The 24,147-nt window shown below is 43.5% G+C and overlaps 1 protein-coding gene across 3 annotated transcripts; it reads right to left on the bottom strand.

Annotated features, from left to right (window-relative positions):
• Window positions 1-111: 111 nt before the first annotated feature.
• Window positions 112-22,881, bottom strand: rgl2 (ral guanine nucleotide dissociation stimulator-like 2). 3 transcript variants are annotated; one of them, XM_057835261.1, is made up of 20 exons: window positions 22,753-22,881; window positions 17,723-17,868; window positions 17,595-17,645; window positions 14,415-14,492; window positions 14,205-14,353; window positions 14,080-14,136; window positions 9,805-10,001; window positions 8,134-8,243; window positions 7,862-8,065; window positions 6,021-6,124; window positions 5,447-5,531; window positions 5,316-5,369; window positions 5,153-5,239; window positions 5,053-5,085; window positions 4,867-4,988; window positions 3,535-3,615; window positions 3,379-3,448; window positions 754-969; window positions 562-676; window positions 112-497 (listed from the first exon to the last, which is right to left on the bottom strand). In XM_057835261.1, exons 2-20 carry the CDS (start codon window positions 17,858-17,860, stop codon window positions 337-339), a joined length of 2,112 nt encoding a protein of 703 aa, XP_057691244.1. In that variant the 5' UTR covers window positions 17,861-17,868; window positions 22,753-22,881; the 3' UTR covers window positions 112-336. The 3 variants fall into 3 exon arrangements, with proteins under 3 accessions (XP_057691244.1, XP_057691243.1, XP_057691245.1); XM_057835260.1 differs by lacking the exon at window positions 22,753-22,881 and having other exon boundaries at window positions 17,723-17,955; XM_057835262.1 differs by lacking the exons at window positions 5,053-5,085; window positions 22,753-22,881 and having other exon boundaries at window positions 17,723-17,958.
• Between the last annotated feature and the right edge of the window lie 1,266 nt (window positions 22,882-24,147).

The following is a 24,147-nucleotide window of genomic DNA, read 5'->3' as shown; positions in this document are numbered from 1 at the left end:
TACAGTTCAGTAATCTGTGGGTACAGATTGCTAAACTGTGGGTACAGTTTTAGTAAACTGTGGGTACAGATTACTAGACTGTACCCACAGATTACTAAACTGTGGGTACAGATTAGCTATGATTTCTTATTTTTTCTATCCTGGCACCCGGGGGGCTCCGTAGACGTCTACTACCGTCGCTGAAAGATGTCTCAGTTTCAATGAATTGGACGTCTATTCTTGTCAATGGCAGCCACTGAGTTGATAATAAAATCCTAATATAAATAAAATGGTTAGCTAAAAAAATGTTTTTCCCACGACCAAAAATAATCACATATCTTTGGACGATGAGGCGTGTCAAAAGAGCGTTCTGGCCAGTCTCCTCCCCTTGGCCTTGATTCGCGGATACGTGGCAGGAGGGGCGGGGCTTTCCGACGGGGCTTTCCTCCTCAGCAGGAAGTCCACGCTGGACGGCGTCATGGCGTAGAAGACGTTGCCCGTGGACGGGATCAGCAACTCTGAGAGCCGTCAGAGGTGGCCAGAGGTCAAAGGTGACTGCGAGCGGGCGGGGCTTGCGCTCACCTTTTCCCTGGGGCAGAAGTTGCAGCAGCTCGTACGAGGACGCCTGCGACGGGTCCTGGTTGTGCTTTTCCAGCGCCGAGCGGATGGCGACCGGCGTCTTGTCGTTGCTCGTCACCTCAAAATAAAAATAAAATGCACAATGAAAAAAAAAGTTCAAATTTTTCAAATCTAGAAGGTTAAAACAGGAGCCACCAGGATGCTGCGGTACAGGTTTCCATCATGCAGATCCATGCGGATCCTGACGATGCGCATGTCGGGCCCCGAACCGGCAGCGGCGGAACCCGCGGTGTTGTTGCCGCAAGAGACGGAGCGGCGGTGGCACTTGGCCGCCGTTCCGGGGGACGCCGGCGCCGCGGGCGGCGACGACGTGTCCACGTCTAAGCACGACACCGACGGAGATCGCATGTGCTGGACAGGACGCAACGACAACGTGGTTTACAGTGGTAGGAAAAAGTATCTGTACCTTTTGGGATTCCTCACATTTCTGCATCAAATGTGATGTGATCTTTATCAAAATCACACAGATGAAAAAAAAAGGTGTTTGCTTGAACTAAAACCACCCAAACATTGATAGGTTTTCATATTTTGGTGAGGATAGTATGCAAACAATGACAGAAGTGGGGAAAAATAAGTAAGTGAACCCTCTGTTTAAGGAGACTTAAAGAGCAATTGAAACCAATTGTTAATAAACATTTGAATTTACTTCCCAGGTCACATCCTGCTGATGTTTGGTCACTTCCTGTTGTTTCTGGGGCATTCCTGGTTCACTTACTGTACATTTTGGATCAGTTCTTGTTGACTAAGGCATTTCTGGGTCACTTCCTGTTGGTTTTGAGTGACCTATTGATGATTTTTGGACATTTATAGGTCACTTCCTGTTAATTTAGGGCATTCTTGGTTGACTTACTATACATTTCCGATCATTTCCTGTCAACTTTAGGACACTTTTGGGTCACTTCCTGTTTATTGGTTACTTCCTGTTGTTTTTTTGGACATTCACAGTTCACTTCCTGTTAATGAGTGATGATTCTGGGACATTCCCAGCTACTTCCTGTTTATTTTTTGGGGCACTCTTGCTTGATTTACTATACATTTCAGATCATTTCTTGTCAACTGTAGGATATTTTTGGGTCACTTCCTGTTCATTGGTTACTTCCTGTTGATTATTGGTGACTTTCTGATGATTATGGGACATTCCCAGGTCACTTCCTGTTCATTGGTTACTTCCTGTTGTTTTTGGACATTCACAGGTCACTTCCTGTTGATGTTTGATGATTCTGGGACGTTCCCAGCTTACTTCCTGTTTATTTTTTGGGCACTCTTGGTTGATTTACGATACATTTCAGATCATTTCTTGTCAACTGTAGGATATTTTTGGGTCACTTCCTGTTCATTGGTTACTTCCTGTTGATTTTTGGTGACTTTCTGATGATTATGGGTCATTCCCAGGTCACTTTCTGTTGCTTTAGGGGCATTCCTGGTTCACTTACGATACATTTTGGATCATTTCTTGTTGACTTTAGGGCATTTTTGGGTCACTTCCTGTTGGTTTTGAGTGACATTCTGATTTTTGGACAATCCCAGGCCACTTCCAGTTGATTTTGGGGGCACTCTTGGGTGGTTTATCATACATTTCGGATCATTTCCTGTCCACTTTAGGAAATTTCTGGTTCACTTCCTGTTCATTGGTTACTTCCTGTTGATTTTGGGGCATTCGCAGGTCACTTCTTTTTGATTTTTGGTTACTTTCTCATGATTTTGGGGCATTCCCAGGTCATGTTCTGTTGCTTTTGGGGCCTTATTGGTAGACTTACTATACATTTCCTGTTGACTTAGGGCATTTCTGGGCCACTTCCTGTTGATTTTTGTTGACTTTTTGATGAATTTGCAACATTCCCAGGTCACTTTCTGTTGATTTTGGAGCACTTTTGGTTGATTTACCGTACAATAAGGATCATTTCATGTCAGTTTTAGGACATGTATGGGCCACTTCCTGTTGATTTTGAGTCACTTCCTGATGATTTTTGGTGACTTTTTGATGATTTTGGGATGTTATCAGGTCACTTCCATCTGATGTCGGGTCACTTCCTGTTGCACTCCTGGTTCACTTACTATACATTTCTTGTTTACTTTAAGGCATTTCTGGGTCATTTCCTGTTCATTGGTCACTTCCTGTTGGGTTCAGGTCACTTCCTGTTACTTTAGGGGCATTCCTGGTTCACTTACGATACATTTTGGATCATTTCCTGTTGACTTTAGGGCATTTCTGGGTCACTTCCTGTTCATTGGTCACTTCCTATTGGTTTCACTTCACTTCCTGTTGGTTTTGAGTGACTCTCTGATGATTTATGGACATTCCTAGGTCACTTCCTGTTGCTTTTGTGCACGCTTGGTTGAGCTACTATACATTTTAGATCATTTCCTGTCAACTTTAGGACATTTCTGGGTCATTTCCTGTTCATTGGTTACTTTTTGTTGATTTTTGGTGACTTTCTGATGATTCACAGGTCACTTCCTGTTGATGTTGGGTCACTTCCTGTTGATTTTGGGGCATTCCTGGTTCACTTACTATACATTCTGGTTCATTTCTTGTTTACTTTAGGTCATTTCCTGTTCATTGGTCACTTCCTGTTGGGTTCAGGTTACTTTCTTATGGTTTTGGGATAGGTGTGAATTGAAACATTTTGGTGGGAGTTGAATGTGACATTGAAAATGTTTGGAGATTTTATATTTTTGTTCAAATTTTTCCAGAATTTGACCATAAACTGACAGAGAACTTTTTGGAGCAGTCAAATGGTGTAGGCTTTCTGGCATCACCTTAGTGAGTTTGGAGATCAAGCTGTTGACGGGCGAGGATAAGTCGACGGTCGCGTCGGGGTCGGGAACGCTTGGACACAACACAAAATAAGCGGCGTCAAATTCTCGGCCGGCGTCCGAAAGCGCCCGCCGGCCCGCCCGCCCACCCGGGCTTACTCGGGACACTCCGTGACCACCACGACCGGCGCTGTCGCTGCCGCTTCGCCGGGCGCTTCGATTTCATTTGACAGCGCGTCACTAAAACAAATGCACACAAGTTAGTAGAAACTTTTTCACCAAAAATGTCAATGGCAGTGATAGCTGAGCATTCCATTCCTCTTAGTTTTTAAAAAAATTTTAATAACTTTTTTTTGTATTTAAAAATTTTTTTAAAATCTGAAATTAGCCTTTTTCAACATTTTTTTTCCTTTAACTTTTATTTCACGCATAACATTATTATTCATATATAGAGTAATTATAAACATTTTATAAATTAAATACAAGGATATTTAACATTTAAATCTTGTTTGGATTAAATTTAAAATTTTAATCTAACCTTGAACCTTAAATTCATTTATTTAAAAGAATTGAAAAATGAATGGTGCAAGTAGTACTTTCCCTTTTTTAAATGGGAATTTTCATGGTTGATTATTTTTTCACTTTTCATTTTCATAATTTTTATTTTAAAAAATCTGAAATTAGCTTTTTTCATTTAACCTTTTACTTTTTATTTCTTGCATAATAATTATGACATTAATATTTCTGTACAATAAATTTGAAAGTACAATTTTACATGTTATATATATATATATATGTATATTTATACACAGTAATTATAAACATATAAACATTTTATGAATTAAAAAAGGATATTTACTATTTTAATTATAAAAAGAATTGAAAAATAAAAGGTACAAACATTATTAACCTTTTTTTAAACGAATTTTCAAAGTCGATTTTTTTTCCCCAGATTTCATTAATTTCTTTTTTTTTTTTCATTTAAAAAAATCAGAAATTAGCCTTTTTCAACATTTTTTTTTACCTTTTTATATCTTGCATAATAATGATAATATTTCTATTCAATGCATTCCAAAATAATTTATATTTTACAATACATTTTATATATACGGTAAAACAAATATGGATTAAAATCAAGTCTATTTTTATTGTAAAAAGAATTGAAAAATGAGAAGTATTACCAGTATTTTCTTTTTTTTTTTTTTTAATTTTCAGTTTCAGCCTTTTTTTGTAAATTAAAAAAATGTTAATACCTCCCAAGAAAAAATCCCTATGTTTTACGTAACATTAATATCTCTTTTCAATAATGTAATTTCCATAGAAAGTTATATAATAACCTTTATGTAATTATTAGCAAAATACATCATTTAAAATGCAGACAAAACACTTGATTTTTCATAATATTTTAGAGAATGAAAGTCTCAACTTCAGACTCAACGAGCCACTTTTTGTTTTTTTAGCAAAAAAGTGAAAAATCGGCTCGGCTTTGACCTTTGCTCCTGGGTTAGCGTGGGTACGCTGCGGTACCAGCGCAGGAAGGCCCGGTCCGGGACCGAGACGCTGTTTTTGCACGACGACTGCAGCAGGCGGATTTGCGCCAGGACCTCGAACTCCTGCGGGGAAAGGAAAAGCGTTGGCCGTCGTCCGCTCGTTCTCGCCGCCGTCGTCGCCGCTCACCCGCCGCCGCTTGTCAAAGTTGACGTAGCCGTTCTGCGGAGAGACCGCGCGAGCGTGACAAAGCCGTAGCTGCGTCGGACGGTCTTTCTCTCTAGCTCACCTCCAGTCGGTCCTTGACGGCCGCGTCCAGCATGGTCAGGTCGGTCAGGAAAAGGCCAAGGTATGGAACTGTGCCGCGCGCCGCGCTCTGCCCGCCATAAAAAAAAAACAAAAACAATGAGATGAGATGAGAAAATGCAACTTTGCGTGAATGTCGGACTCACCCCGGTGCCGTGTTTGTGCCGGTGGTCCGGGTTGGCGTATTTGGAGGTGCCCTCCTGGAAGATTTTTTTTTTAAAAATCAGCGCTCAAGCCACAGCGGGTACATTAGCGATAGCAATCGTGACGACGCCACCTCCTTCAGCAACTCTCGACTGTGAGAGTAGTTGTCCCGCTCTGAAAAGATGTCACGCAGCTCCTCGTACTTCCGAGTGGCCTCCCTGACAATCCGAAGCGCGAAAACAAAGGAACGTCATATTTCTTTGCGCCACAGGTCTCAAGGACCTTGTTCGGACTGGCGGCCAAAATCTGATTTATAGCCTGGATGGTAGTCTGATGTCTGTAAACTGTGAATATTCTATGTCTTTTTTGTTGTTGTCGCGTTTTGTACAGCATAGTTTTCTTTAAAGATGACTAACGAAAATATTTGAAACCACATACAGCAGGTCGTTTCATGTCAAAAACAGATGGTATCAGTCTGTGTGCCGGATGACGCCGATGTTTTCACGGCAACTTGTCAGGTGTGTCATTCGTGTGGCTCAGTCCGAACAGGCCCAGATCTGATTTGGACACTTGCTAAAAATAGTGTGAACGGTCAGCCCTGAAAATCAGATTCGTGAAGGAACCCCATTTGCAGTTTGACCGCAGCCAAAGTCCATTTATCTGCAGGCAGGCCGACCGACCGACCGCCGGCTGGAAAAAAGCCTCACCTGTCGGTGTCCTGCCAGGTCTTCCTTAGTCGGTGAATGGGGTTGCTCTGCAGCGCCGACACGATGGCGTACAGCGACGAGAAGTTCTTCAGCTCGCGACATGCCTTGAGAAAATAAAACGAGCGAGAAAAAGTTGGCCTCTAACTCGGAAAACATCAATGAAGGAGATAGACGGTGTCTACGTGAAAAGGTACTAACTGTTTGCATTATTCTAACACACTTAATATAATTAATCAGGGAATAGTATCGTTTCTCGTATTTACTGTTTGACTGTATATATTACTCTAATACACCCAATATAAAATAAATAACACTAATACCATAGTTTAAGGAAAACAAGCAGAATATAAGGCATAAGAGATACGCGACACCTTCTTATCACGGAAGCCCAACGTGTGTATCATGCAACTGACTGAGAAAAGATTGACGCTGACAACGCAAGACATCTACAAGCCCAGGTCTGCACCACCAACTCCCGCAATCAGTTGTTCCGGACAGTCCAGAACAGATGGCGGGACATCTTGTCTTGACAAGGAACATCCGATAAGGAGGAACCCGCGACCGAGAAGTGAATATCAGCACTCACATTGCGCTGAGGTGGCAAAATCCACAACCCTCGTTGCCCTGATAACAGTAACTCACGAATCCTGTTGTCTGATCCACAAACAGACAATAATCCTAAACAACGCTCAAACACGCCCTTCTTTCTGCCCACAGCCTGCCACGTGAGTGCCTTCAAAGGACTGAATGTTTAACTAATCGTTGCCGTTTTTCTCGGGAACCTTTTGTTGACGTGTGATATGGTGATCCTGAATCCTCGACTGGGTCCCTCTGTGCTGTATGATCGCTGTCGACCTGAATAAATTGTCAACATGTGCTTCAAAGCCTTTTTCCAGCTTTCAAAATGCAGTCAGTACAAGGGTTTAAGACTAATGAGAACGCGCGGAGTTTGGCCTGTTGGCCGGGTTGTCGGAGTCTCGCCAGCCCAGGTCCGGCGGTTCGGCTGGCTTGATTCCAGCAATGTGGCTAAAAGGTCAGATTCCTTCACATTAGTCGACAAATTAATTTCAAGTGACCCGGAAAGGTGACAAAAACAATAGGGAGGGAACCACATGGCAAATAACACTTTTGGTTCTCGCAGTGTCTCTATTTTTGAGCATTCATGCATCACCTGTAGATTTATGGTCACTCTGTATTCATTTTGGGATATTTATGCGTCACTTCCTGTTGATTTGAGGCCATTCCCTGGTCACCTGGTATTAATTTTGAATCATTTTCTGTTGTTTTGGGGCATTCCAGGTCACTTTGTATTCATTATGGGGCATTTACACATCATTTCGGGTCACTTCTTTTTGTTTTTGGGTATTCCCAGTCACTTCTTGTTCATTTGGGCCATTACCGGATCACTTCTTGTTGAGTTTGGGTTATTTCCTGTTCATTGTTTGAGCATTTATGCATCACCTGTAGATTTAGGGTCACTTTGTATTCATTTTGGGGCATTTACGGGTCACTTCCAGTTGATTTGAAGCTATTTCCTGTTCACCTGGTGTTCATTTTTAATCACTTTCTGTTGTTTCAGGGCATTCCAGGTCACTTCTTTTTTCAATTTTCGATCACCTTATGTTAAAAATGAATTTATTTATTTTACAGCGGCATGCGCAGGTGGCGGCCATCTTAAATAAGGCAACCACGAGTGGCAATTTAGTTCTGGAAGAGTACATTTCGTGCAGCATCGGCACATTATTTCTGTGTACTCCTCCGATACGATCGAGTCATTTTAATGCCGTATCGGTACCGATGCGAGTTAGACGCTAGTCAGGAAGCGACGCGAGTTAACTCACCTGCGCCACTTTGATCCACTTCTCCAGCAGGCGCACCGTGCGCCGACCGCTTTTCAAGCACGACGCCAGCACGGCGTTAGCCAGACGGTTGAACTGGCGGACGGTGGCCCGAACGGAGCCGCAGGCGCCCTCGCGACCTTTCTTGTCGCGCTGGGACCACTGCGAGCCCAGGCAGTGGTACGGAACCAGGCGCACGAACAGATCCTGACGGGAGAGCGGAGGGGAAGCGCCGTCATCGCTCCGCGCCGCGCGGTCCGAAACGGCCGACCCACCGTCTCGATGCGAGTCAGCTGCTCCGCGATCACGGCCGACGGGAAGCCCAGGATGGCGCCGGCTTCGAACCCGCACGCGTCCGCCGCCGGGGCGCCGGAGAGCTCGGCGTCTGCCGAAAGACAAAAGATTTCACGATTTGAAGGCCGGCCTACCGCTCCAAACCGACCTCAGTGGTACACAATGAATTAATTCTAGAGCTGTCCCGACTAGTCGACGTCATCGATGACGTAAATCCGTCGATGAGCACAACATCCCGTCGACGGTTAATGAAGGGTTAAAAAAATAAATGTGCGGAAAGTTCAGAATGTTGGATGCTCTTTATGCAAGCGGGGAAAGCAGCACAAAGCCAAAAAAAGTGCACCAGAGTGTCCAAAACATTGACTTATTTCAAAGAAACAAAGGAGGGTACGCTCTTCTGTCCTGTCTCTTAAATGCCAAGCTTGGCTGCACGTCGGCCGTGAATAAACACCAAGCGCCGTCACCCAGTTTGTAATTTTTTATATTTTTTTCATTTTTTGTACACTAGAGGGTGCTGTCGCCATACTAAATAATGATGTTTCATTGACAATGGGCCTATAAGTGCTATTAGTATTGTTCTTAATGCTAATTGAAAGGTTTATTTCACGTTATGGTTTATTTTATGGTATAGAAAATTATATAAGGTTAAAGGGTCATAAATATATACAGTATATACAGTGATTGCACTCAAGGGAGAGATTGTCAATGATAAGGTAATAATTTAAGGTAAAGGCAATTCATATAGGCAATTCATTGATATATAAATAAGGTTTCAAAGGAAAAAGGTGAAAAGTTTTTGTTAATTTCTAATTGTGTTGTTTTATTTGTGTGCACCGTAGCTCTTACGGTCTGTTTACATCAAGGATGGAATAAAAGTTGTAAACCATCAGTTTAAGAGACCATCTTTCCAATCGGGATGCTACACTAGTTAATTCTATCAGCATTTGAACTCATTGTTTATTTGTGATTTATTATTGCTATTTACGTGCTTATTTGTACTTTAATAAATAATCTAAGTGTTCCAATATATTTTTTGTGAATTGATAAGCGTCAACAAAAATTTCATTGCTAAATTAGTAAAAAAAAAAAAGATTTTTTTTAAATTATTAGATTAGTTGACTAATCGTAAAAATAGTCGGCTGACTAATCGGGAGAAAATTAGTCACATTGACTGAGTCACATTGAATTTTTGGGGAGTGAATTGGGGGTTGGACCCAAAAAAAGCTTGGCTTCTTCCCACTCCTTTTTGAGCTACGTATGTATGTATATTTGTTATTAATTTTTGTTGTAATCAACACTACTGCTATTGTTATGTTTTACCTATTCTTGCCGTTTTTGTTATTACTGCTCGAAATAAAAAAATGAATCAATTAAGCCTTGACTATGATTGCAATGCTTTTCCATTCAAGAGAATCTGCAGTCATTATGCAGAAGACCAAACATCATCGCCGGTCTCAACACAGTTTTAGAAATCACTGGCAAGCTACGTACCATCGGCATTTCTCCAGAAATTGCATTTTTGTAGTTCAGTATGACATTGTTTTTTTAAAAGTACTGGTGCAGTGTCGGCCGGTACCGCACAGAACGGGGAGTCAGAATTTCAAGCAAACATTTCCCGAAGGGGACGGCGGAAAGGCGGGTTTGTCGAGAACCTGTACGGCCGTCCGGCAGCAGCTCTTTCTCGCTGAGCTCCTCGGCCAGGCGCAGGACGGCGGCGCGAAGCCGGGCGGCGGACGGCGGCTCCGGAGGGAGAAGCGGCGCCAGTCGCAGGAGGCGCGACGGCTCCTTCAGGGCCACGAAGTCCTCGGGGTACTCCGATAGCCACGCGCTAAACACAGAGCGCGCAGCCCTGCCAAAACATCCGAGCGCCAGATTCGGGGTCAAAGGTCACGACAGAATACGGCAAGTTTGGATTAGAGAGAACTCAAAACGAAGAATGGGATTACTATCAAACTTGCAGGATATGTTGAATATTACTCAAAAACGAAGAAACGCAAACCCCGCGAGATATGTTTGTAATATAAGACGGAATAGGTCAGTCACTTTTGTACATATCTTTTGCGCCATAATACATTTTTATATTATATTTATTTTTGTTTGTACAGTCCAGTGCTATTTTATTTTTTCTATTATTGTCTATTATTTCTTAATTTTTTTATGATCTGTGTTTGATACTGCGTGTTTGCACGTGGGGAGAGGGGAAAGTAATTTCATCTGTGCTGTATGTTCTACATATATGACAATAAAGCTGAACTTGAACTTGAAGTTCAGAGGTCACAGGGTCAAATTGAATTTGTTTTTGCTCCACAGAACTAGCGAACGAACAACCTGATTATGATCAAACTTCGATATGTTTGTTATATGAAATGGAAGAGGGGATTCAATTTACAGGTCATGAGGTCAAAGGTCCCCATTGAATTTAGCTTCATAGGCAGAGGTCCACTTTCTCAGAGGGCTCCTCCAATTTCACTTTGTTTTAATTCTAGGGCTGCAGCTATTGATTATTTTAGTCATCGATTAATCGATGTACTAGTTATTTCGAATAATCGAGTAGTCGGATAAGAAACATAAAAAAATTTAAATGCCCGAGCTGAGCCTCAAACGGTATAAAAAAATTAATGATCTAAGTACATCCATCCATCCATCCATTATCTTCCGCTTGTTCCGGGGTCGGGTCGCGGGGGCAGCAGCTTTAACAGGGAAGCCCAGACTTCCCTCTCCCCAGCCACTTCAACCAGCTCCTCCGGCGGGATCCCAAGGCGTTCCCAGGCCAGCCGAGAGACATAGTCTCTCCAGCGTGTCCTGGGTCGTCCCCGGGGCCTCCCGCCGGTGGGACATGCCCGGAACACCTCTCCAGGGAGGCGTCCGGGAGGCATCCGAACCAGATGCCCGAGCCACCTCAGCTGGCTCCTCTCTACGCGGAGGAGTAGCGGCTCGACGCCGAGTCCCTCCCGGATGACCGAGCTTCTCACCCTATCTCTAAGGGAGAGCCCGGACACCCTGCGGAGGAAACTCATTTCGGCCGCTTGTATCCGGGATCTTGTTCTTTCGGTCACGACCCAAAGCTCGTGACCATAGGTGAGGGTAGGAACGTAGATCGACTGGTAAATCGAGAGCTTTGCCTTTCGGCTCAGCTCCTTCTTCACCACTACGGACCGGTGCAGCGTCCGCATTACTGCAGACGCCGCACCGATTCGCCTGTCGATCTCCCGCTCCCTCCTACCGTCACTCGTGAACAAGACCCCAAGATACTTGAACTCCTCCACTTGGGGCAGGATCTCATCCCCGACCCGGAGAGGGCACTCCACCCTTTTCCGACTGAGGACCATGGTCTCGGATTTGGAGGTGCTGATCTTCATCCCAACCGCTTCACACTCAGCTGCGAACCGCTCCAGTGAGAGTTGGAGGTCACGGCTTGATGAAGCCAACAGCACTAAATCATCTGCAAAAAGCAGAGATTCAATGCTGAGGTCACCAAACCGGACCCCCTCAACGCTTCGGCTGCGCCTAGAAATTCTGTCCATAAAAGTTATGAACAAAATCGGTGACAAAGGGCAGCCTTGGCGGAGTCCAACCCTCACTGGGAACGAATTCGACTTACTGCCGGCAATGCGGACCAGACTCTGACACTGGTCGTACAGGGACCGAACAGCCCTTACCAAGGGGCTCTGTACCCCGTACTCCCGGAGCACCCTCCACAGGATTCCCCTAGGCACACGGTCGAACGCCTTCTCCAAATCCACAAAACACATGTAGACTGGTTGGGCGAACTCCCATGCACCCTCGAGGACCCTGCTGAGGGTGTAGAGCTGGTCCACTGTTCCACGGCCGGGACGAAAACCACACTGCTCCTCCTGAATCCGAGATTCGACTTCCCGACGGACCCTCCTCTCCAGCACCCCTGAATAGACTTTACCGGGGAGGCTGAGGAGTGTGATTCCTCTATAATTGGAACACACCCTCCGGTCCCCCTTTTTAAAAAGGGGGACCACCACCCCAGTCTGCCAATCCAGAGGCACTGTCCCCGATGTCCACGCGATGTTGTAGAGGCGTGTCAGCCATGACAGCCCTACAACATCCAGAGCCTTTAGGAACTCCGGGCGGATCTCATCCACCCCCGGGGCCTTGCCACCGAGGAGCTTACCAACCGCCTCAGTGACTTCAACCCCAGAGATCGAAGAGCCCACCTCAGAGTCCCCAGACTCTGCTTCCTCACAGGAAGGCGTGTCGGTGGAATTGAGGAGGGCTTCGAAGTATTCTCTCCACCGACTCACGACGTCCCGAGTCGAGGTCAGCAGTACACCATCTTCACTATACACAGTGTTAATAGTGCACTGCTTTCCTCTCCTCAGACGCCGGATGGTGGACCAGAATTTCCTCGAAGCCATCCGGAAGTCGTTTTCCATGGCCTCACCGAACTCCTCCCATGTCCGAGTTTTTGCCTCGGCGACTGCCGAGGCCGCAGTCCGCTTGGCCAGCCGGTACCTGTCAGCTGCCTCCGGAGTCCCACAGGCCAAAAAGGCCCGATAGGCCTCCTTCTTCAGCTTGACGGCATCCCTTACCGCTGGTGTCCACCAGCGGGTTCGGGGATTGCCGCCTCGACAGGCACCAACCACCTTACGGCCACAGCTCTGATCGGCCGCCTCAACAATGGAGGTGCGGAACATGGCCCACTCGGACTCAATGTCCCCCACCTCCCCCGGGACAAGGGAGAAGTTCTGCCGGAGGTGGGTGTTGAAACTCTTTCTGACAGGGGATTCTGCCAGACGTTCCCAGCAGACCCTCACAATACGTTTGGGCCTGCCAGGTCTGGCCAGCATCTTCCCCCGCCATCGGAGCCAACACACCACCAGGTGGTGATCGGTTGACAGCTCCGCCCCTCTCTTCACCCGAGTGTCCAAAACATGTGGCCGCAAGTCCGATGACATGATTACGAAGTCGATCATCGAACTGCGGCCTAGGGTGTCCTGGTGCCAAGTGCACATATGGACACCCCTATGTTTGAACATGGTGTTCGTTATAGACAAACCGTGACGAGCACAGAAGTCCAATAACATAACACCACTCGGGTTCTGATCGGGGGGGCCGTTCCTCCCAATCACGCCCCTCCAGGTCTCACTGTCATTGCCCACGTGAGCGTTGAAGTCCCCCAGTAGAACGAGGGAGTCCCCAGAGGGGGCGCTCTCTAGCACACCCTCCAAGGACTCCAAAAAGGGTGGGTATTCTGAGCTGCTGTTCGGTGCATAAGCGCAAACAACAGTTAGAACCCGTCCCCCCACCCGAAGGCGGAGGGAGGCTACCCTCTCGTCTACCGGGGTAAACCCCAACGTACAGGCGCCAAGCCGGGGGGCAATAAGTATGCCCACACCTGCCCGGCGCCTCTCACCATGGGCAACTCCAGAGTGGAAGAGAGTCCAACCCCTCTCGAGAGGATTGGTACCAGAACCCAAGCTGTGTGTGGAGGAGAGTCCGACTATATCTAGTCGGAACTTCTCTGCCTCACACACCAGCTCAGGCTCCTTCCCTGCCAGAGAGGTGACATTCCATGTCCCAAGAGTTAGCTTCAGCAGCTGGGGGTCGGACCGCCAAGGCCCCCGCCTTTGGCTGCCGCCCAACTCCCTACGCACCCGACCCCTTTGGCCCCTCCCACAGGTGGTGAGCCCATGGGAAGGATCTAAGTACAAAAAAAAAAAAAAAAAATTGGCTAACTTACATAACAAAAGTCCGCTAACTTAAATGCTATAAAATGCTATTTTTTCTTCTTACAATGCTCTTGGAAAATGGTCCAAACCCCCCCCCCCCAAAAAAAACGGCTTAACATACCTACAAATTACGAATGCATAAAAAAGCATATTAGCTCAAGCTAAAACTTATGTTGGTCTTAACAGAGAGCAGCTGGATTCAGCCATGTGAAATGTCATAGCGACCTGTTGAAGGATTCCCGCTGTTGCCGGCCCTCGTCCTCTCCGGGCGGCCGCTCCAACCTGCTCGAAAAAAAAAAAGGAGACGGCGTGAGTAGCACGAGCTCGGACAGGACAGACCTTCTTCCTACCTATCGGTCAGGACGTCCAACACTTTCTGGGTGGTGGTGAAGGAGCGATAGGTCGCCAGGAAGACGGCTACGTAGGACGGGTCACCCAGAGCGAAGGCGCTCAGAAGATGCAGCGCCAACTTCTCCTCCGTGCCCGCCTTCACGCAATACTGTCGGCGACGAACGGCAACCGGTGAAATCCCTTCCCGTTATCTGAGGTGCCCATCTTACCGTGGGAGGTTGTTTGAGTGCCACCGTGTAGATGATGCCGTCCTCTTCCTGCTCTTCCTCTTCCGCCGCCGCTGTGGACTACACAGGCAAGTGCAAAAAAACCACTATTTTGAACTCCGTTTTTGGGGGGGCATTCATTTCCTACGGCAAAAGCACCTCAAATGTCCAAAATGCTACTTTAGTTTTTTGTCAAATTCAAAGATAAAACAATCACAGTCTAGGTGCACAAGGGTTGTCAGTCTGTTTTGGGGGGAAAAAAATGTACAATTCCACCAAAAAACATCCCATACATTTTCAATGTCACGTTCATCTCCCAAAAAAAAAGTTTCCATTCACTCCCATTGATTTTCCACTTAGACCTGCAAAAAAATCTCCATTGAAATCTCAATTTCTTGTTGATTTTAGAGCATTTCTGGGTCACTCTGTTTATTGGTCACTTCCTGTCGATTTTGGGGCATTTCCACATCACTTCCTGTTAATTTCGGGACACTTTCAGATGATTCTGTGGCATTCACTGTACAGTTTGGGTCACCTCCTGGTAATTATGGGGCAATTGCCAGAAGTTTGTTAGTTTTTTTTCCTTGGGTAAAAAATATAATAAGTAATTCGATTAGAAAATGGATTCGAATTAAATTTTGTTGCTTAGGGTATTCGTTTAATTAACGTGGCGTTGTCATGGTTTGTTTTGAAAGTGTTTGCATTTAGTTTTCTTGATTTGGATGGATACACTGCCTTCTAGTGGCAAAAGCAAATATGACATAACTCATTTCACATGGCTGAATCCAGCTGCTCCCTGTTAAGACCAAGATAAGCTAAGTTTTTGTTTGCGCTAATGTTTTTTATGCATTCGTAATTTAGTTTATAGGTATATTTAGCTGTTGTGTGCGAATAAGTGTTTGAACTTGATGAATTTATTAGGTGCATTGTTAAAAAATTAGAATTTTGTAGCATTTAAGCGAGCAGAGTTTTGCTACGCAAGCTAGCAAATTGTTCTTTTGTTGTACTTAGAGCCTCATTTATTAATTTTTTTATACCGTTTGAGGCTCAGCTTAGGTATTTTAATCTTTATGTTCCTTATCCGATTACTTGATTATTTGGACTAACTAGTTCATCGATTAATTGACTACTCAAATAATCAATAGCTGCAGCCCTAGTCTGGAAATGCCTTAAAATCAACAGGAATGATACAAAATGTGTAGCAAGTGAACCCAGAATTCCTCTAACCATCAGAACGTGACCCGTAATTGCCTGGAAATGCCCTAAAATCAACAGGTAGTGATCAATAAACAGGGAGTGACCAGGATTTGTTCTAAAATCACAAGAAATGATCCAAAATGTACAGGATATGACCCCAGAATGATTAGAAAATGACCAAAAATAAACAGAGTGACCTAACGATGCCCCAAAATCAACAGGAAGTGACCCCTAAACACCTTGAAATTAATAAATGAATTAACAAAAAAATGTCATCTGAAACTAACCCAAAATTAAGAGGGAAGAAATGCCCCAAAATGAATTGAAAGTGGCTTGGAAATGCCCTAACATCAATAGGAATGATTCAAGATGTGTCGGAAGTGAACCCAGAATTCCTCACCACCATCAGAAAGTGACCTGAATTTGCCAGGAAGTGACCCAAAATAAACAGTGGGTGACCAATAAACAGGGAGTGACCCAGAAATGCTCTAAAAATCAGAAGAAATGATCCCAAATGTACAGGATGTGAGCCCAGAATTATTAGAAAGTCACCCAAATTCAACAGGAAGTGACTTGGAAATGGCCCAAAATCAACAGGACGTCAATCCACAATAAACACAGTGACCCAGAAATGCTCTAAAATCAACAAAAAATGATCTGAATGTATGGAAAGTGACCTGAAAATGCCCCCAAATATACAAGGAGTGACCCGAAATCAACAGGAAACGTGCTGGAAATGCCCCAAAATCAACAGGAGGTGACCCAGAAATGCTCTAAAAATCATAAGAAATGATCCCAAATGTTCAGGATGTGACCCTGGAATCATGAGAAAGTGACCCCAAATCAACAAGAAGTGATCAATAAATAGAGTGACCCAGAAATGTTCTAAAATCAACAACAACAAAAAAGATATCAAAACGTATGGAAAGTGACCTGAAAATGGCGCAGAATATACATGAAGTGACCCGAAATGATCAGGAAATGATCAATGAACAAAAAATGGCCTGGAAATGCCTTAAAATCAACAGGAATGATACAAAATGTGTCGGAAGTTGACCCAGAACGCCTCAAAACTAGGGCTGTCAAAATTATCGCGTTAACGGGTGGTCATTTTTTAAAAAAATTATTCACGTTAAAATATTTGACGCAATTAACGCACATGCCCCGCTCAAACAGATTAAAATGACAGTACAGCGCAATGCCCACTTGTTACTTGTGTTTTTTGGAGTTTGGACAAATTTGATCAAAACGAAAACATTATGAGGGGTTTTGATATAAAATTTCTATAACTTGTACTAACAATTATCTTTTAAGAAGTACAAGTCTTTCTATCCATGGATCGCTTGAACAGAATGTTAATAATGTTAATGCCATCTTGTTGATTTATTGTTATAATAAACAAATACTGTACTTATGTACCGTATGTTGAATGTATATATCCGTCTTGTGTCTTATCTTTCCATTCCAACAATTATTTACGGAAAAATATGGCATATTTTATAGATGGTTTGAATTGCGATTAATTACAATTCATTCATTTTAAAGCTGTAATTAACGCAATTAAAAAATTGAATCGTTTGACAGCCCTACTCAAAACCATCAGAAAGTGACTCGAAATTGCCAGGAAGTGACCCAAAACCAATAGGAAGTCACCTGGAAATGCTCCTAAATCAACAGGAAGTGACCAATAAACAGAGAGTGACCAGAAATGCTCGAAAAACCACAAGAAATGTGACCTCAGAATCATTAGAAAGTGACCCAAAAGCAATAGGAAGTGACCTGAAATTGCCAAAATCAACAAGAAGTGACCTGTAAGTACCCTAAAATGAACAAGGAAGTGACCCACAATGAACTTACTGCCTGTCTCAAAAGGGATCGTGTGTCTAGCCCAGTCAATATGCTACGAAGTAAGCTTTTAGCGTTAGGAACAAAAAAAAAAAAAAAAAAATGACAACAGTCTTTTAGAGTTGCGAGCCAGGTCCTTACCGCATCCAACGGACAGTACCACGTGGTCTTCTTCATGGGCGAAGACTCCACCTGGGATGCAAGCGCAAGGTGGCGTGTCACTTTTTTTAACAGATTTGGGTGAACGCAACACCTAGGCTGAGGCTCACCTGTGGAGTTGCGCAAATATCGGCGGGGTCGGACGGGCCGCCGTCGCCGGTGAGGATCCGGTAGCCGACGAGCGGGACGGCGCCGGACTCGGAGCCCGGCAGGTCGTAGGCGCCTGCTCGCGTGTGGCGAGGCAGCATGCTGCGTTCTACGGAAAATGAAAAGGATATTTGACCGACTTGACAGTCACAAAATGGCCGCCGCAACTATTTTTTTTTACCACGGAAAGTGAACTTGAAATTGCCGCCATTTCTCCCAAAGACGTCACACAAACTGAAGAGCGAAAAGTCGTTAGCAACCGGCGGCCATCTTAAGGCAGTGACGGGCTGGATTGTAATGATTCTTTCCACTAATTAAATCGGTGAAGATTTTTAAACAGGTTGGTTTATAAGAGACCATATTAACGTGGCTACGATTCAGGCTGAATGTTAAAAATATATATCTTTATATAAATTATTTTTAAGTATGCTGTTAACTTACTGCTCCTCTGACTTGCTTTTTAAAAATGGGATTAAAATAGCTATTAAATTCAAAAGAACCCATTAGCGTATTATTAGGGGCTATTATCAGCTTCTTTATATTTTATTGGTATACATTTTGTTATTATTCACATTTTATTCATTTCAAAATATATACATTTAAAAATTAGAAATATACAGGGGTATGAAGAAGGATCTGAAGTTCGGAACCTTTTGAAATTCCTCACATTTCTGCATAAAATCACCATCAAATGTGATCTGATCTTTGTCAAAATCACACAGATGTAAAAGCAGTGTCTGCTTTAACTAAAACCAAATTGGGAAATTGTTGATTTGTATAAAGCTGGGAAAGCATACACAATTATCTCTAAAAGTCTGTCTACAAATGGAGAGAGTTTGGCACTGTTGCTTATCTCCCAAGGAGTGGCCATCCACCAAAGATGAGTTCAGCGTAGAATACTCAGAGAGGTAAAAAAAGAACCCTAGATTGTCTGCTAAAGACTTAGAGAAATCACTGGCACAGTCCAATATCTCTGTGCACACATCAACTATATCTAAAACTATGTACAAGAATTGTGTTCATGGGAGGACGCCACAGAGGAAGCCACTGCTGTCTAAAAAAAAACATTGCTGCTCGTTTACTGTTTGCAAAAAGTCACTTGGACCCTCCACAGAAGTTTTGGCAAAATATTTTGTGGACTGACAGACCTGTTAAGTTTCACGATTTGGTCGGGAGACTCCCGATTTTGACCCCAATGCTCACGCCTCACGATTAGAAAGCCAAATCTCCCGATTTTCCAAAAATGTCAATTTCTTTTTTTTTTTTTACGTTTTTGTTTGTCACCGTTTTGTAACGATACCATTCGGCCCGATTCGGAAAGTGACCAACAACGAATAGCCTGGCCCTCTCCGACTTCCCCGCCCTCACTCCCCTTCAGAGCTGGAAAAGCCCAACCAATCATCTGACAGGGAGGGAAGAGGCGAAGCACCACCGACTTCCCAAGATGCTGGCACTAATAAACCGGCTTTTAGACTGGTTCAAGTCTTTATTTTGGAAGGAAGAGATGGAGCTGACCCTGGTCGGCCTCCAGTATTCGGGAAAAACGACGTTCGTCAACGTAATTGCCGGAAGTCTTACCTGCCAGCGATAGCTAACTAGCCTAATGCTAATAGCATCAGAGCTAATGATGGGAGAACGATGAGGAAGAAGTCGCTGTTTTACTCTGTGTTTTCGTGGATCAAACATCATGGAATATTAAACCACTGCGGTCCTACCCCCACAATATATGAATTTAAGTGAGAAAGCATATCGTTACTTACTTGAAGTTTAATCATTTAGATTCGCTATTATGCTAAAGCTAAAGTGTATACTATACACTTCATTACATTATATCATTATTACTGTGCTGAAACAAAAAATATAAAGTTTCAATTCTAGGTTACAATTCAATTAAAAAACTGCCATGACAAAGATACTTTTAAAAAGAAATATGATTAATTTTCTAAATGATGTAATTAATGTTTTTAATCTTGCTGATTTAGTCTGACGAAACCCTAATTGGAGTGATGGTTGATGAGATGAAGAGGCTGCTGAGGAAGCTGATGTCCAAATTTGTGCAAATGGACGTGATCAGGAAAGCTGAGGATATCCTAGATGTTGATTACAGGAACAAGGAGAACTGGCATGACACAGGCAACATAGCAGTATCACATGATGCCAATCAATACATGGAGCAAGTTGAAGACTATCTCTGATGCCACCAAAAAGAGGTTCTTTGACAGTGTAGTTCATTTTTACACAAGTGTTGTGACCAAAATGAACTTGAAAAAAAATGGTTGCATTTTGTCTTAGCGATTGTCGCGCGCGCGCGCGTCATCGGGGTTGGCAAACAGAAATCTCCCTATTTGCAATTTCTACAACTTAACAGGTATGGACTGATGAAACCAAAGTTGAATTGTTTGGGAGTAACACACAACGTCATGTGTGGAGAAAAAATGGAACAGCTCACCAACATCAACATCTCATCCCCACCGTCAAGCATGGTGGAGGGAGCATCAGGATTTGGGGCTGTTTTGCTGCCTCAGGGCCTGGACAACTTGTAATCATTAATGGAAGAATGAATTCATAAGTTTTGCAGGAAAAGCTGAGGCCGTTTGTCAGACAGTTGAAGCTAAAAAGAGGGTGGATCCTGCTACAAGACAATGATCCTAAACACAGAAGTAAATCAACTTCAGAAGAACAAAATACATGTTCTGGAGTGGCCAAGTCAAAGTCCAGACTTGAATCCCATTGAGATGCTGTGGCATCACCTAAAGACAGCTAGATTCATGACAGACATCTGACTGAACTACAGCAATTTTGTAGAGAAGAAGGGGCCAAGATTAGTCCTGATCAATGTGCCAGACTTATCTGCAGCTACAGGAAGCGTCTGGTTGAAGTTATTGCTGACAAAGTGGGGGCCACAAAATATTAAATGTGATGGTTCACTTACTTATTTTCCCCCTTCTGTCATTGTTTGCATACTATCCTCATCAAAATATGAAAACCTGGGTGGATTTAGTTAGCGCAAACACTGTTTTTTCATCTGTCTGATTTTGAAAAAAGATCAGATCACATTTGATGATTTTATGCAGAAATGTGAGAAATTCCAAAAGGTTCAGATACTTTTTCATACCACTGTAGTCATGAATAGCTCGGTAATGAAAAATATAAACGTTTGTAATAAAATATCAATTAAAATATGACAAAAGACAAACTCATTCAGTGACATGACAGTGATGGACATCATATCCATTAGAACCGGGATGGTCTGGAATTAAATGATTGTTTCATTGCCACTGACCGCAAAAGATGTCCAATCCATTTTCATAAAATTGTGGCAGCAAAGATGCCGCTTCAAGTTTTTGAAATGTATTTTTACGGGTATCATTAAACAATTTGCCTTCACCTTTGTCAAAGTGGGTCACTAGCAATATAACGGAAACAATATCAGCGATGCCATTTAGCCTTAGCATCTGGCTAGCAGTTGTTTAGCCTTAGCATTCGGCAAGCAGTAGGAGCTCTTTTCAAAACAGAACTCGTACTTGTCTTTTGTTTTGTAGCTAGGAGGCACAAAGGAACTCTGGTTTGTCTTTACAGCATGAATTTTAATTTGTAAGCACGAACAATTTGCCTTCACCTTTGTCAAAGTGGTTCCCTAGCAATTTAACGGAAAAAAAAAATACCAGCAATGCCAATTAGCCTTAGCATCCGGCAAGCAGTAGGAGCTCTTTCGAAACACAATTCGTGGTTGTCTGTATTTTGTAGCTAGGAGACACAAAGGAACTCCAGTTTGTCTTTACAGCATGAACTTTTAATTTGTAAGGACAAACAATGTACAAACAAGCTTTTGTCCTCATATTTCCTCCCCGCATGCTCGCTCAAGGAAACATGAGACCGAGTTGCGTTCAAAGCTGGCAGGCGAATAACACTATCAGATGCTTTCAATTACAATGCAAAAACACAAAAGACAGTCAAAACAGTGAAAATAAAGTACATAAAGGTGTGCGTGTGGACCAAAAGCAGGACAATTACAACATGTTTCGCAACATTTTGAGCGTAGTTATTGCTAAGGCGAATGTGATGCTTTCAAGTACAACCCGGAAACACAAAGACCAGTCAAACAAAACAGCGGCAATAAAGCAACACGGTAACAACTTGTCTGCCAGTATTTTTTAATGCATAGTGATGCTTTCGATTACAATCAGAAAACACAAAATACAGTCAAAACAGTGAGAATATGAAGTACATAAAGAGGTATGTTGGACCAAAAGCAGCACAATAATGTTTTTCCGCAGAAATTTGAACGCAAACATTTCTAAAGCGTCTTGTCTCCTACGCGGACGTCAAATAAAACAGCTTGAGCTTTGACGACTGCACCAGAAAAAAAGTGGCGGGAAGAGTCTGCTATGGAAACTCGCTGGTTTCTTCGACCAAGCGTTTATTTACTGACAACTTGTTTAGTGTTGTTTTATGGCGGTCGGCAAACTTGTGCTTGACAACTTGTCGTCCGAGAGAAAGATATCATATATATGGGACTAGATTAAAAAAGTTGGACTCGGCGGCTTCAGTAACCGGCAGCCATCTTAAAGCAGAGACGAGCTCTACAACAACTCACCTTGGGCGAGTTACTTTTATCCACTAAAATAGTTTTAACTCGGGGAAATCTCGACGGTTTGGTTTGTAACAAAATGTATTGACGTGGCTATGATTCAGACTGAATGCTTGAAAAAAAAAAATTAAAGCATGCTTAATTCCTGACGTTTATGAAGAACCGAGCCGTTTGAAAACGGGATAATTTCTACAATGTTGTTTCTCGAACAGTACTGACGCAAGATGGCCGCAAGTGATCACAGCCATCCCGATGGGGTGACAGGGCGCTTTGCGCATCTAGTTTTTGATATATTTGATATCTACCGTCTGAATGCTCTCCGCGTTTGAAGGCTCCCCCGGGCCACGTGACCTCAAGAGACAGCCAGCTGATGATGGGGAGGGGGAAACGGGAGCAACTTACAGTAACAGCAGGTTGTCCCCTCCCGCGGCCCCGGGTCGCGAGTGCAGGACGACGGCGACGGCGACGGGAGAGTCGCGCCCATCGGGAAGTGCAGCCTGTGGCTGCCTGTCGCTGCTTCCTGGAAGTTTGTTGGGGGGCGGAGGGGGAGGGTCATCCTAGTGGTCAGCCCCGCCCTCTTTTCGCGTCTATCTGCGCGGCTTCTGCGAGCAGCTGATAGCAGATTCTTTTCTTTCTTTTTAAGAACTCCAACCCGTTATGGAGCAAGTGACTATTTTTGGTCACTTAACTCATTTCCTGCCATTGAAAACCATAGACGTCCAACCAGTGGCGGAACAAATGTAAACAAGGCCCTGGTGCGCTAAGTAAAAATGGTTAAAAAAAAAAAAAAAACTAACAAACATTTTCAATATAGAGCAGTAGTTCTTAACCTGGGTTTGATTGAACCCCAGGGGTTTGGCGAAGGTTAAGATACACATAGCCCTATTTTTGTACGCTAATTAAATCTAGTCAAAGTGGCTTTTTTGGACTGCTTTGCTCCCAATTTTCAGGCTTAATCCATTTCTTTTAACTGCTAGTCCTCGATCTGATGGGAGGAGGAACTGGTTTGCTCAGTGGAAGTTTGACTCGCACTTGGCAAGAGGGAATACAACACACCAATGGGCAGCATGGTGTCAAATTTTGACCTGTTTATAAAACATGCTTTCAAAATGAGAAGAATTTTGAACGGAAATTTGCTAAATTATTAGCTTAGATATATCGGTTTTGAATTTGAAAATAAGTGCATTATTATCTAATTCCGAAGGGTTCGCTCAATCCACATGTGAAATGAGTAGAGTTTGGTACCTTTAGCAAGGTTAAGAACCACAGATATAACGTATTTATTTTACCTTTTATTTAAAAAAAACAAAAACAAAAAAAAACTAGTCACTCCTCCCAGTCCAATCGAATTGGACGTCTAATACCGTCAAAGGCACAGATGTCTATCATTGTAAATGGCAGACATGGGTTTCATTATGGGTTATGCCTGTATTTATTCATTTTAGGGTATTTACTTCTCGTTCATCTCACTCATTTTGGGCTTCTGATGGCGGAAAACACAGACAAGAATGAAAAAGCAATTTCGGCTCTTGCACCTCTCTTTAAAATAAGTTGCTGTATTTTAAGCCAAAATAATTGTTGTGTTATATAGAACAATATGTCCATATGCTGCCATAGCAGATTCATGGCGCATTAAGCCCCCCGGACTATTTTCAATTTGTCCGTTTTACCGTTGAAACCCCCGTTTACAAACGTCACGCAACTGCTTTTGTTTCAACCCAGTGATAAAAAGAAGGGAAGTAATTATGCAGTATTTATTATTCAAAATATCTGTCATTATTAGCTTAGAATCATTAA

Source organism: Corythoichthys intestinalis, chromosome 4 (genome assembly GCF_030265065.1).
Source record: "Corythoichthys intestinalis isolate RoL2023-P3 chromosome 4, ASM3026506v1, whole genome shotgun sequence".
In the NCBI taxonomy this organism is placed as follows: domain Eukaryota; kingdom Metazoa; phylum Chordata; class Actinopteri; order Syngnathiformes; family Syngnathidae; genus Corythoichthys; species Corythoichthys intestinalis.
This window is presented reverse-complemented; position numbering and strand designations above follow the sequence as displayed.